At 49.1% G+C, this 14,372-nt stretch overlaps 1 protein-coding gene across 7 annotated transcripts in view; it reads right to left on the bottom strand.

Annotated features, from left to right (window-relative positions):
- COL27A1 (collagen type XXVII alpha 1 chain) overlaps nt 1-14,372 on the bottom strand; it is a 247,087-nt gene that overhangs the window by 170,961 nt on the left and 61,754 nt on the right. For all 7 annotated transcript variants that reach the window (XM_039506042.1, XM_039506046.1, XM_039506043.1 and 4 more), the window contains exons 2-3: nt 3,352-3,499; nt 2,759-2,917 (exon numbers count right to left, since the gene is read on the bottom strand). In XM_039506042.1, the coding sequence (XP_039361976.1) occupies nt 2,759-2,917; nt 3,352-3,499 (307 nt within the window). The remainder of the gene's footprint in view (nt 1-2,758; nt 2,918-3,351; nt 3,500-14,372) is intronic.

The following is a 14,372-nucleotide window of genomic DNA, read 5'->3' as shown; positions in this document are numbered from 1 at the left end:
TCCTAGTCCGAGGCTCTAGCCACTAGGCCACAATCCCTCCCAAACGACCAGGTCAGAGTGTGATCTCAGTCCAGGATGAAAATAACGATTGCTAGGCCAATACCAAAGCACTGAAGTTGCCATACTGAGGTGAGCAAGATCTATCCATCACACATGAACCATCTGCCTAGCACAGTAGCCTGGATTCGCTGCAAATTATTTTATTCCTCCAACCATTACATTTCAAAGCTGTGAAGCATTAGCCTGGGGGGATTGCTCAGGGGTTTGAGCATTGGCCTGCTAAACCCAGGGTTGTGAGTTCAATCCTTGAGAGGGGCCATTTAGGGATCTGGGGCAAAAATCTATCTGGGAATTGGTCGTGCTTTGAGCAGGGGGTTGGACTAGATACCTCCTGAGGTCCCTTCCAACCCTGATATTCTACAATTCTATTAGTCACTGGCATGTGGACTCATAAGAGGCTTCCCAGGTGGAGAACAGTATCAAAGGCCTTCCAATGCCGACTGAAGTGTGGGCAGACAGACCGAACTCAAATATCTGTACCCACCAAGAGATTAATTCATCACGTAGAGGCAGAAGAGAGAGTCATGGCTTGAGGCTTTTAGGCTACGTCTATACTAGGAGGTAGGAGTGTGATTCCCCTGCTCGCGTACAGATACTCGCACTAGTCCTCATCAAGCTAGCATGAGTATAAATAGCAGGGTAGCTGCGGCAGCATGGGGAACGGCAAGGAAGGCCTGGCTGAGCTGTCCCGAGTACCAAACCGGTTCATACTCAGCACGTACCTCCGCTGCCGCCACCTGTGCCACACTGCTATTTATACGCCTGCTAGCTCCCCAAGATCTAGTGCGAGCATGTGCGCACAAGCAGGGGAATCACACCCCTAGCTCCTAGTGTAGACGTGGCCTTAGAACAACAGCTCCACAGTATGTCCTGGTGACGAACGCTTCCTCCCTCCAAACAATTTCCAACCCAAACGGGGTGGATGGGGGGAGTAACCCCGTTCCTCCGAGGGGGACTCTGCTCTGTGAACAGTAGGAGAGAGCGCTAACATGCTGGCTACCCGGAACTATGTCGAAGGGGGGAGATGTCCAATCACAGGCACAACCGGCAGGAGGATAATATCTAACGCTCTAGGGCAAAACCAGGAGCACACCCTCCCTCTTAACCTAGAAAATCTGCCAAAGCAGCCTTCACCTTAGTGGATGTGAGACTAACACACAGGCCCTGTCCTGCCAACTCACCTGCATCAGTAAGTTGCAGTGAGCTCACCCTTCAACGGCCCAAGCAGGGGAAAAGGGTAGCAGACGACCAACTCTTGTTTGGTACAAGTAGCAGAGATGCTGCTTTGCGATCAGAGGGGCCCTGCCTCAGACGTCAGCAGGGACAGACCCTTGGAGAACTTTGAGGGGACATGACCAGCCGGACCGGCGCTGTCTGCCACACTCCTGTTAACTAAAGACCCTGAGTCTTGTTGCATCACCAACCTTCTTCCCTGCTATGATCTAAGAACCTCTTAATTCCAACTAGCGAGTGGGTTCCAGGAACATCTTGATTCTGGTCTGTACGTTCTGGTTCACCAAAGAATGTCATGTGAGGTCTTAAATGAAAGCCGGGGTCACGCTGGTCATTGATATCGTTGTGAAATGTATATAGAGATATTGTGTAAGGAGTTACGTACATATACTGAAAATATGATCTTACAGTCCGTAACAAGGCATGAGTCAGCAGCAGAGGTGAAAAAACAGGTGTTCTCTCGGACAAGAGACGTTTATTCACCTCTCTCTCTGGCAGGATGCAGCATGGTAAGCTAACACGATGGATTTACGTCAGCGAAGAGATGCAAAGTCAAAAGGGAAGCGGCACACAGGAAAACCAAGCCCCAGGTGGTTATCCCGTCTCTGAGGACAGACAATGAACTTTGTGGGGGGTATAAGTAGAAGACAAAGACGACACCCCTCATCATGTACATAGGAATAAATGGGCAGTGCATTTACATTTATGAACACGGGATCTCAGACGACCTTGGCTGGAAAGCTGCAAACGACATTGGGTGAGATAAACTGCAGACAGGTTAGCCTGTTCTTTAAGCTTAGCCTCTAGAAAGCATGTGATTTTGTTTTTTATGTAACCCTTTGTTTCCAATACCACTTGAATCTGGAATCTTTGATAATAAATTTACTTTTGTTTTCATTCTGTCTAAGAGCAGTGATATTAAGCAAAATGCTGGAACAGAGCTGAATCTTACTGGCTGGTGTGTATATTGCTTCTTGGGGGGCAGCAGAGCTGATATTTCTCTGAGCAGCCCAGGGCTGGATATGATGGGGAAACACTTCTGGGATTGGGGTGCAGACACCCAGTGATGCACAAGCAAGACTCCTTCATGCTGGAGGCAGGGGGTAACAAGGTGACTCAGTCCCGGGCACCCCGAGAACCTTCACACCTGCCAACTAATTTCTCTCCTGGCTGGAGCTAGAGCATGTCTCCATGTGCAAAAGGCCACAGCTCTACATTTTCACATAGGTACCTGAGAGTGCAGTGGATGGATACGTGGGTGCAATCCTGTGATTACCAGCAACACACACATAGCCGCTCTAGCATTAACGGATAGCTTCATGCTCGTGACCCGGCGTGCCCAGGCAGTTACCCCTTTGCACCCACCACTAAGTATTCAACAGGCTCAGCTTCGCTGCCTGTCTTTGGAAACTCCAGCCCCCCAAATTTTGGGGTACAGGAAGAAGAGAGCTAGGATGGAACTTACTCGTAATGTCGCCTCCTAGTGGTGACAAAGACCAAGGCAAGGGGGTTAATCCTGATCTGGAACAGCACGTGGCTACGATGACTGAGGATCGTCAAGAGGCTGGTCTCCTCCTTCAGAGAATACCTAAGTTTCAGCAACACGCTCAGCTCATCTGCAAACCTAGGCGAGGGAAGCAAGCCACAGCATCCTGTAGCCTCCGGTGTAATAAACACAACGTTCATTCATTCTATATAATTTGACGCACAAAAACTAAAAAGTTAAAAGAACATTATGCAGCTGGCAAAGTCAAGCACTGAAAAGTTACCAAATACCAGAATTAAGGAAGCCGTAGCACAGGCTTCAGTATGGGCAACACAAGCCCACCTGGCCCCCGGGGTAGGTATTCGCTTGTGCAGCTGGCGCTGAAGCCCATGCGGTGGCTTCTTCCCCTCTATTTGCAGGGGGACATCTACACAAGCCGCCAGGCACAACCCCAGCGGCAATGACGACGTACCCCAAGAAGCAGCGCTGAGGGAGGAACGAGGTTTTTAAAAGACCAAATCACCAGGCGTGCAGGGAGTCCAACTGTAAGAACCTCTGGGCAATCAGCCTACCTGTCCCCAAAGGCCTCCCGGGTAGGGATGCTGAGGGTGGAATACTGTCCAACCTCCAAGACGCTGCAGTTGGCTTCGTCATAACTGAGGGAAATATTGCTGAAGTCCCGGGCGGAAGAAGTCAGTTTGTCCAGCAAGTTCACTTCGTCTGCATGGGGGCAAAAAGGAAAGAGAGAGACACTAAATGTTTAATGCATCCTCCCACCAGAGTGCCGCTCACATCGTTAGCCACTGGCAAGGTGCTCAGGTGTACAGGAGGCCGCGGGAACATGGTCCCCCGTAGCTAATAGCCCTTTGAAAGGGTTTTCAGGAGGAGAATGATCATGTCTAGGAACAGCTTGTGGCTGTAATCTTCCTGCCCGGAGAAGTGTCACTGAGCTGTAAGAATCACAAAAATAGAGTCTCAGCCAAAGCCGTGCTTATTCCAGAATGACCTCTGAATTTAGGGAGCTAGAAGGACTCAAAACACTGCCTGGTGGATTAAACAGTATAATTTATAGTATAGTCCCCATTCAACCCCCCTGTTCCCCACCCTCTGACTGCCCCGGCCCCTAGGGGAGCACACACAGACACACAGTCAGTGATGTAACTGCTCGAGAAGACTTCAGTCTCCAGTGATGTCCATCCGGCACCAGCATTTAAAAAAAAGGCCTAGATGAGAAGCAGCCCCAATGCTGACAGCCAGCAGGACCCTAAATTACTTGTAAATCACCCGGGCTGCCCCCATGGTTACAGAATTAAGATGATCACCGATGACATTCGCAGATTAGACACCCTAGTGTTTGCTACAGGTGGCTTCTCTTGCTGGTGCCGCGGTTACAAATACAGCCAAGCAAGACCGTGAAATACACCAGCTGTGAAATCACGTAGCCAAACCGTCAGCTACAGAACTGATCAGCTCCATAGAAACCCCCAGCCCCCACTCAAGCTGAGCAATGGCTGCAGGTGGAAATTAAGACATCCAGCTCTTATCTTACCATGTTTAACATTCATATTGTGGTAGTGTCTAGAGGCACTGACTGAGATTGGGGCCCCACTGTGCAGGTGCTGCGCATACTCCTAGTGAGAGGGAGTCCCAGCCCCAAAGAGGTTACAGTCGAAATAGACATGACCGACAGAGGGCAGGAGGAGAAAGAGGCAAAGTGACTTCCCCAAGGTCACACAGCAAGTCAGTGGCAGAGACAGGAATAGACTAAAGTCTCTTTACTCACAGTCCAAGTGTCTCTATCCACCATCACCCCACTGCAATCCATACAGCAGATTCAGTAACACAGGCTCTAGCCGCCAAAACTCGGAGCTATTGATGAGCACGGCCTAGCTCAGTGCTTTGGAAAGAAATTTGGGACACCCTGGTTGTGAACGGCACTGGCTAAAGCCAAACGACGTTCTGGGCCAACTGCAGTCATGGTGCCCAGTTCAGATACGGCTTACACCAGCGTAAGGTAGGAGTAGCTCCATGGAAGTCAAAAGTTATGCTGGCGTAAGTAAGATGAGAACCAGGCCATCCGTACAGATAAACGTGCACACGCTCAACTCTCAGCTCAAGGAGCATCCATCTCTCTGTGGGTTTTACACTGACACCCATCACCGCAGCATCTGAGCATCATCCAATGTGTCGTTCAGCCTCACCTCTGCAGGGCAAATGGGTTTGCTCTTGTAGCCAGGAACTTTCTTTGCCGCACAGAATCACAGAAGGAAAAGACCAGTGCTGCTTCTCTGGTATTTCTAGAGTACATGCCTGCATAGCCAAGCCCTTTCTCTTCCCTCACCTCCTGCTGGAGGGTCTCTCAGGGTCTCTCCCCTTCATTTTCTTGCTCCTCTCTTTCCAGCCATCGCTTTCTCCCACCCCAGCCCCAGACCTATTGGATGTTCTATAGGAATGTGTGCGCAGCAGCTGTATAGTTTAAAGCAGGGTCCCTAGGGTCTGGTGCTTATCAGCAGCTGCAGCTCTTCTCAGACCTCTGGGGCTGAACCTTCTAATAAACACAGCTTGTCCAGCCCCAAATAAATCAGCAACGGGAATGTCAGGGCAGCTTATGCAGCGCAGTCTCTTGCAGGGTTTGGTTCTGTTTTGCAGAGATGCGGATTTCAAATGTTAAGGGATTTCCATTCTCAGAATGCCCCAGACTCAAGCTTTGTCTTCACTGCTCTTATCTCGCGGTCAAATCCTGAAGTGACTGCCACCAGGTAGCTATGCAAGGTAGGCAGGACGCCCCTCCCCACCGGGGGTGACTTTACCTTGATATAAACCTGCAGAGCCTTGTCTCCACTGTGGTTGTTACAATGGGAGAACCAAGGTGTGTGTTCGTTACTCTGCAGTCAACTTGCACCTTTTCTTAGCAGTGCAGACAAAGCCTCAGTACCTTGCGCCTATTGCTTTTCAAAAGCCCCTAACCAGGGCCGGCTCCAAATTTTCCCGTGCTGCCCCCCAACTCCGCCCCTTCCCCGCCCCATTCCAACCCCTTGCCCAAATCCCCAGCCCCGCCTCCTCCCCCGGGGCAAGCCGCATTTTCCTTCCTACCCGTCCCTCCCAGGCTTGGAGAAACGGAGCGGCGGCGCCCTCGGGGGAGCAGGTGGCACTGGAGCGGAAGTGAGCTGGGGGAGGGGAGCAGTTCCTCTGCTCCCCCCAGGGTTACTTCCTGCTGCCCTCCCCGCGCCCTCCACCGCCATAGCTCAGGGCCAGCTCCCCGCGTTTTGTGCCCCAAGCAAAAAAAAAAAGAGCCGGCGTGCCGCCCCTTGGAAAGTGCCGCCCCAAGCGCATGCTTGGAGCGCTGGTGTCTAGAGCCTAACGGGGAGGGGCAAGACGGCCTGACCGAACATCAATGCTCGCACCTTAGATCTGCAAGTGGCCGTACCCTGCTTCCCCTGGAGCATCGACCTCAGCCTGCTCCTCCCCAGGGCGCCAGATACATCCGTACGCCACCTTTCTCGAGGTACCATCTTCTCCTCTCCGTTTCACAAAGAAAGAATAACGAAAGCAAGTCTCTAGCCCTTACAGCTGCGAAGAAAACCTCCGGGACATGAGCCAAGTGCAGAGAGGCTGACACAAGGACAAAGCCTTTCCAAAGTGACAAGCGATTTTGGGTGCCCCCCTTGAGATGCCTTAAAGGAGCTGGATTTGCAGATGGTGGGTGCTCGGCTTTTTCTGACCACCAGGCTACTTTTAAGGCATCTCAAATTGGGCACCGAGATATGTCCACACTGCAGAGTTACCCAGGGCTCTTACCTGGGCTGTAGCCTTAACCCCCTACCATCCTCACAGAAAAGCCTGGGAGCGAGGGGCAGGAAGGAAAACGCGGTGCTAAGGATGCAGTGAGAAGATCCGTGCCCGGAGTCCAGTCGGCTGCTGTGCTCGGGGCAGGGAGTGGGGAGCCAGGTCCCCAGGGGGCAGCCCAGGGTGACAGCCTGGCTTGGAGGTGAGACCCGGCAGCAGCCCGGCTGGGGAGCCAGGAGCTTTCTTGTCAATTTAATGGTTCCAGCTCACGCCAAGGAGGAAGAGGTGGCGTTATTTCAGGAATCAAAGGCCACCGAAGCAGCGGGTGGGAAGGGGAGTCACCCCAAGACACAGCGTTTCTGCCTCTGGGATCTCTGTGACCACATCCCTTGTTTCTGCCTTGACCTGCATGACACATGACGGGAAATAACCCACTACCGGCCAGGGGGCTGGGAGAAGGTAATCACCTCAGACAACACCCCGCTGGGCCCACCTGGCACGGAGCGCACTGGCTTTTCATGGAGCCAGTCATCCAATAGGTGGGAGGGCGCGGACAATCTTACTTGATTACCTGACAGCGGGAGCCCTGCCAGTACCAGCTGCAATCGCTTGGCAGACATCCAGCCTCTGCTTTCACTCCAATTCCCACTGTAGATGAGGGGTGAGATTTATTCCCGGGCAGATGAACGCCCTAGGGCACGCTGCAGCCTGTCAGGATATGTGCACAAGGCACAGATCTGCTGCTTTGGTGAATAACCAGCCAATCGAGCAGAAAGCTGTTTTGATTCAGTTCACACGCCGGAATGTAACAGTTCTGCCGTCAGTCTCCTTGAAGGGCTTGTCGAGGGAGCATCGCCCAGTGGGAGGATTCGGGATCTGCAGGGGAGACTCGTGGCTTTTGCCCAGCTCTCAATGTGAATAGATAAAGTGAGGGGGGAGGGTGTCAGTGCAGTTCCCAATGGGCACGAGTCCGCAACACCCCCCCACCACTAACCGACCTCCTCCTTGGCAGTTTCAGAAGAGGGGCTGGGGACCGGGCGCACCCTACAGGATGAACTCTCTTCCCACACTCAGGCCCCGATTCAGGAAAGCACGTATGTGCTTAACTTTAACCACCTATTTACAGGCTTCCCTGCTTTTCTGAATAGGCGAATGTGCTTAACTTGAAGCCAATGCCCCAAACCTAAAATAAGCACAGGCCCCTATCCTGGAAAGCATTTAAGCACATAGTTAAAGCTAAGCACGTGCTTAAACGCTTTCCTGAACAGGGACCCTAGAGACGTCCGTCCCCCCCAGGGTTGGGACTCAGCATCACAGCAGGAGAGTGTGGTCATAATACCAGTAACGTAGGGGTAGCTCAGTGGTTTGAGCATTGATTGGCCTACTAAACCCAGGGTTGTGAGTTCAATCCTTGAGGTAGGGACCTAGGGCAAAATCAGTCCTTGGCCCTGCTAGTGAAGGCAGGGGGCTGGACTCGATGACCTTTCAGGGTCCCTTCCAGCTCCATAAGAGAGGTATATCTCCATTTATTATTAGCAGCTCTGCGTACACAGAGAGGGCACTGTTCTTTGCACTCCTTTCACTGGCCTTAAAAACCAGCAATTGACACCCCCCCCCCCCCCAAAAGCATGAAATTAACCAGATCCCTTTAAAACTAGAGTCAGCCAAAGCACCCGTCACCAAAAAGGGAGCCCTGCTACATTCCAGAGTGTGGAAGACCAGAACATACCACATGGTCCCATGCTGATCGGAGGGGGGGCAGTACACCGAGTGGTCGTGCAAGAGTACAACTTGTCTGCAGAAAGCACAGTCGCACCAGCACCCAATCGTGGTGACACCATCTGTGCACTCAAAGTGCATATAGCAGGGGTCCCTCAAAGGAGGAGGTGAGGATGCAGAGAGTGAAATGAGGGAGAAAATAATAAAAAAAATCCATTAACCTGAAGGCAAGAAACTGAAGGCAAGTAATTTTGGTACCCAAGATACATCTGTGCGTTTGGCTGAGATCAGCACTTAGAAACCATGGCGACGGGCAGTATATAAATACCGTGGGCCCATCCGACACCTTTACTGCCTCCCCACCGTTGGCTAGCAGAATTGATGTTTAAATAAATGACATCTCACTCCCAGAGACACCGGCTTTCATTAAGAGGTGACCAGGGGGATCCAAACTAGCATTTCACCTCCCCGAGGCACAGATGCTGCCCTTCTGCATTAACTTCACACTGCAGCACTTCTCCATAGGAGCAGCAGGTTTCCATTTATTTATTTAAGCCCAGCCGCATCTGGCTAGTTTCTGCTCTGTCAGGATAAGCCAGCAGGCCTCAGCAACCCACTTGAGCAGGCAGAGAAGAGACTTGTGCTACAAGAGAGAACAAACAAGATCCTCTCAAGCGGCTTAAACAAGCCACCGCTCTCGGCACTGACATCTCTATTGCGATGCACTGGCTCTGCAGAGGAGACCGTGGCAAGGCAAGCTCACGTAAGCAGCCTTCGTGATGTGTTCAACCCAGCCGAACTGGGCGACTTCTGCTCCTGAGATTAACCCAGGAAACGCTACTTCTCCCGCTCACCTTTGCTATTTTGGAGTTACAAGGACATTAAGGGACTCAGAACAGTTTTCAAAATATTTCTCTTCCACTGTAGTTCCACTGCTGGAAGTTTGAAACAGACCCATTACCTCTGGAAGGGATACTGAGACTCCTGAGTCAGGGCTTATGATCATTTTTAACTATTAGTGAGCAGGGTGAGACCTTCATGGGAGGCAGGTTATCTCACATCTGCCTCCTGCAGAGTTTCTTGCATCTTCCCCTGAAGCAGCGCATGCTCACTAGTGGGATGAATAACGGGGGTTTCAGTTTGGTGACGACATCAGAAAAAATCCAGACAATTAGGTTTCAGGTCAACCTGAAACTACAACTATTCGTTTCTATTCTGTGAAACGGAAAACCAAAAATTTTCTGATTTGGGCCAAACAAAACTTTTAATTCGACCCAAAACAAAACTTTTCATTTTCAGGGTTTTGTGGGTTGTGGTTTTTGTTTGTAAAAGTAGCTACAATTCTAAATGAAACATCTTTTTGACATGAAAAGACTAAATGTTTTGTCCTGAAAACATTTTGACGCTTGGAGTTTTTCTCCAGTTTTATTCAGCTGAAACTATTTGCCAAATTTGACCCGAATTCACAAATATTTTCGTTAGACTGAAAAATGCATTTTTCGGCAAATATTCTATTCGCCCGAGAAAAAATGTGCCCAAATCGAGTGCCAGCCGCTATGGGACACAGGATACTGGATTGGATGGACCACAGGCCTGAGCCATCCTGACAGTTCCCATGACAGATAAATGGAAAGAACCAGGGTCCTATTCACATACAGCCAGAATGGCCATTAGCAGGGAGGGAGCCCAGGACTTCCAGCACCAAAAGCACAAGCCCCTGCTCCTTAAATAAAGGAGGCAACACTCAGCTCTAAGTAAGCAGCAGGCTGTTCCAGCCACCGGGGCCAAACACCGGGAGGGAAAAGGGGGGTGCACACACAGCCCCTGCAATTACCATAAGAGCAGGTGGGAAACCTTTCCTTACATTGATCCCATGCGGAAGGACGATTTTTCCCATCTATTTTGGTTTCCTATGAAGTGAAGCATCTGTTTTAGAGACTTACTGTGCGCTGCATTTCCCAGCACAAGGAGCAGAAGGGGAATTTTACCACCAGATAGTCTGGTTCTCAGGGTGGCTCAGTTTCCCCACCTGGAAAATGAGGCTCATCACACTCACTCACTCACCCATGAGCTCGGAGCCCTGCAGATGAAAGCGCACTCGAGAAGGGGGAATTAGAAGGGGGTCGCACACATTCTAGACTCATTAGCTGCGACAGATTTAACTAAACAATAAGAGAGCAGCCCCTAGCTTGGCTCTTAGGCACAGCTGAAAGGGCCATGAGTTCCTCAAGCCTAGTACTGAGGGGTCTCCTCTCAGTCCAGTCGTCTCCCCTGAGGTTCCCCAGCCAGGGCTCAGTTCTGCAGCACGGCTTGTTGGGGTCAGACTCACCACTGCTCGTTCTTCTATGTCAAGGCAGCAGCTCCCATGCATTTCCCGCCAGCACGCGGCTCCCCTCACCTTGCAACAGCCTCCTTCCACCTCCTTTTGCTAGTGCCCAAGCACCCCGTACTGCGGGAGGGTCACCACGCTGCCCTCTGCACAGCGATGACCGTTCAGCCAATCCATCACACTGGGCTTCTGTGACGGTGCTGCCCGTGGGAGCCAGCTGAGGTCACTCAATCAGGGTGAACTGCAAACCAAACGGGGATGACAAACCCCAAACGCTGGTGGTTATTCCAATACTTAGATTTACCAAGCCAGCACAAAACAGCTTCTCTAGTACCTTACTGGTCACTTAGAAGTCCAATCCACGCAGTTCCCTTAAAGTGCCCAGCCTCAGGCCTCTGTCCAGACACACCTGTCAGATATGATGATGATTTCTGAAAATCTTACTTCATCATATAAAATAAAAGGTTCTTCCAATCCCAAAGGATCAGCCACATACCCAGGTCCAATTATAACTTAGATCTTACCCAAAATACATGCTACAGCCAATTCTTATTAACTAAGCTAAAATTTATTAAAAAAGAAAAGAGAGAGTGTCAGTTAAAAGATCAATCTACAGACAGACTTGAATTCAATTCTTGAGGTTCAGATACATAGCAGAGATGAGCTTGTAGTTGCCAAAAGTCCTTTTAGAAATAGTCCATGGGTTATAGTCCAATTTCCATATTCAGGGTGGCTCCAGTCAATGACTGGGGATCTCAATCCTTGTGGCTTAAGGTTTCCCCCTCTTGAAACCCAAAGCAGATCTGAGATGAAGCAGGATCGTGTTCCAAGCTTCTTATACATTTCCAGCAGCCTTTTGGCCTGAGAAAACAATAGGCTTAACTCCTTCTCCCCAAATCTCCTGGCAATTAGCACAGTGTAATTTATCCATTAAACAGTTCAGATACAGGTTACCACAACCTTCCCAGAGACACATAGACAATAATACTATTTTACTCAAGTATTATTATAAATGTTAATATTTCTTTTTTGATCTTTGAATTAAAATTATAGCAATAGACGAGACTTATTTGCTTACATCACAGGACCTGAGCAAACATCTCCCCTTCTACCTCTAACAATGCAGACTTGCATTTCAAAGCTCTATTCATTTACATATCTTCCTAACCAGTCCTTAAGGTTCATCCATTGGTCAGATCAGTCGGTGAGGTGAGTTAATTAATTCTTTCTGGCCCTGTCACCTTTCAATGAGGTATTATACTCATAACGTCACAGCTTCTCTGCGCCAGTGCAAGACTGAGCATCCATTTCCCCCCAGGCTGACCACGGGCAGCTGCACCACCACCATTAACACAGGTCTCCCACTTGCAAGTGCTTTCCTTTCCAGAGGCGTGCTCTTGGCTAGCAAGGTGCATGCCCCGTTCCATGCCGGAGGAAACGTTCCCTGGCTGGCGACTGCTGTGGCAAAGGAGCACAGGGCTAGTGCACCTTGCAGAGATTTACTCCAGAAGCATCCCAGAACCGAGTCTATACCTTCATTCCCCTTGCTGTATTTCAGAAAGGAGAGGTAAGGTTCCCACTTCACTCCAAGCACATTTGCTCATTTCAAAGCACTTTTTGGGCACATTCAGTATGCAAAATGCTCTGTAAACTGGTGTCTACTCTGCATTCTTCACCCTCAAATCAAAAGGACAAGAGAAGGTTTTCTCATCACTTCAGAGAAGATTCTTAGAGATCAACGTTCACTGCCAAATTTAACTTGCCTCTGGGCGGCTACGGCAACAGAGAAACCTTTCCAGCCAGCTCTGGGCCAGGGAGACTTGTACACAGGCCAACATTAGCAGGAGCAAGCACAGGCCAACGAGACTGCAGCCAAGAATGTGTCATCTCGATCTTCCGTTTATCGGTGGCCACTATAGCACCAAGCACATTTTGGGAGGACCAGTTCCAAGCTGGTTGTGGAGAAGCCAATGAATAGCATCCTGTTCAAATCCAAATATGCCTATAAACACTCATTACAGATGCACCTTAGCTCATTGTTTAATCATATCAAATTAATCGATTACAAGGCCTGGAGTTGCACAAAAAAAGAAGCTGCCGATGAGATGCCAGATGGAAACAATGATATTTAACCAAGGAATACAAGAGCAGAGACATTTTGCTTTAGTGCAATCAATTTCCAGCACATCCTGTAGGCCCCGCTGAGATGTACTGGTGGGATGAGGTGGGTCAATCTCACAAAACTCAGCCATGGGATTTGAAAACAGGCCATTTGAAAACAGTCAGGTGTTTTCGGACACACGTTTTGGGATGTGATCGCTAATTGCAAAAGGGTCAGAGGTGGTAATATGGTGCACAGTAGCATCATGTTATACATGAGAGGTGGCAATGCTTTTGGACAGGCAGCAAAACTTGTACAGCAAAGTACCCCTCTGTGTGGGTCACATTGCTGGGGGACGGCAGGGGAAGCCTGCATGAATTGTTCTGTGTCTGTGGATAAATACCCAGCTTCCCTCTCCAGGTTGTCCCTCCAGTGCTCATTTCACACAGCAGGGCTGTCCTTAACATAGGCTTCTGTACTTAAAGGGATAGTGTCACCTTAAAAGATGGCCAATATTTTTTAAAAAGTTTAAAGCAGCATCATGTCCTACCTCGGCCTGTATCCCCCTGGTTTGATTTTACAACCATAATATTGAATTTTAAAATGAAGTTACTGCCAAACTGGGTTAAAACAAAATAGAGAACAATATTCCCTCCCCCCTGCAAATTCTTTCACTTGTAAATAAACTTGCACCCTAATACTGTGAATGTTAAGCACACAAATCAAATTATGTAAAACTTTCCTAAGAGCAGGCCTGAAGCAGAGCTGCGTGTAGCTTGGAAACTTGTCTCTTTCACCAGATGGTCCAATGAAAGAGGTAATAAGCATTTAGAGAGACGAGGTGGGTGAGGTTAAGTTAGAGATGATCTGAAATTTTCCAGTAAAACACTTTTCCCATCAGCAAATGCCACTTTGCTGAAATCAAAACTTCCCAAAATAATGCGTCAGTGTAGACAAAATTTCATTTGGAAAGAAAACATTTCAATAAGGTCAAAATAATCCATTGGGGTAGAACAGTTTGAGTTTTCCTTTTAAGGTGACTTTTTGTTCTGAAATGTATTTGATACTATATTACAAACTATAAATATAAGATTATAATTTAAAAAGTCAAAATTGGACCGAAATGTTTCAATTAGCCTGAAATCATCAAATTTTATTTCATGGGAAATTTTGTTTTCATTCTGATTCGGAATGAAAATAAAGTTTGAAAATGTCTGACCATCCCACCTGGAACAAAACCCCTGAGTTTTGCTCAGCTCTAGCTTATGCACTTGCAGGACCCAGCCCTGAACTGTTAATTATAACAATGACAGTTCTCCTTCACCCCAGAAGAGAGTTATTTTCATATGTGAACATCAGCTTATCATAGAATCTCAGTGATGATTCTTTGAGCAGGGGGTTGGACTAGATGACCTCTTGAGGCCCCTTCCAACCCTGAGATTCTATGAATCCCCTGCTCAATGCAGGACCCATCCCCAGACAGATTTTTGTCCCAGATCCCTAAGTGGCCCCCTCAAGGATTGAACTAACAACCCTGGGTTTAGCAGGCCCATGCTCAAACCACTGAGCTATCCCTCCCCACTAAAAACAGACACTTTCAAACACACTTCTCTAGTTACAAACTATAGACATGCTCCCTGGATCTCTGGAGACATGGG

Source organism: Mauremys reevesii, linkage group 19 (assembly GCF_016161935.1).
Source record: "Mauremys reevesii isolate NIE-2019 linkage group 19, ASM1616193v1, whole genome shotgun sequence".
Lineage (NCBI taxonomy): Eukaryota > Metazoa > Chordata > Testudines > Geoemydidae > Mauremys > Mauremys reevesii.
Note: the sequence above shows the minus strand (reverse complement) of the source record. Positions and strands in the feature narration are given on the sequence as shown.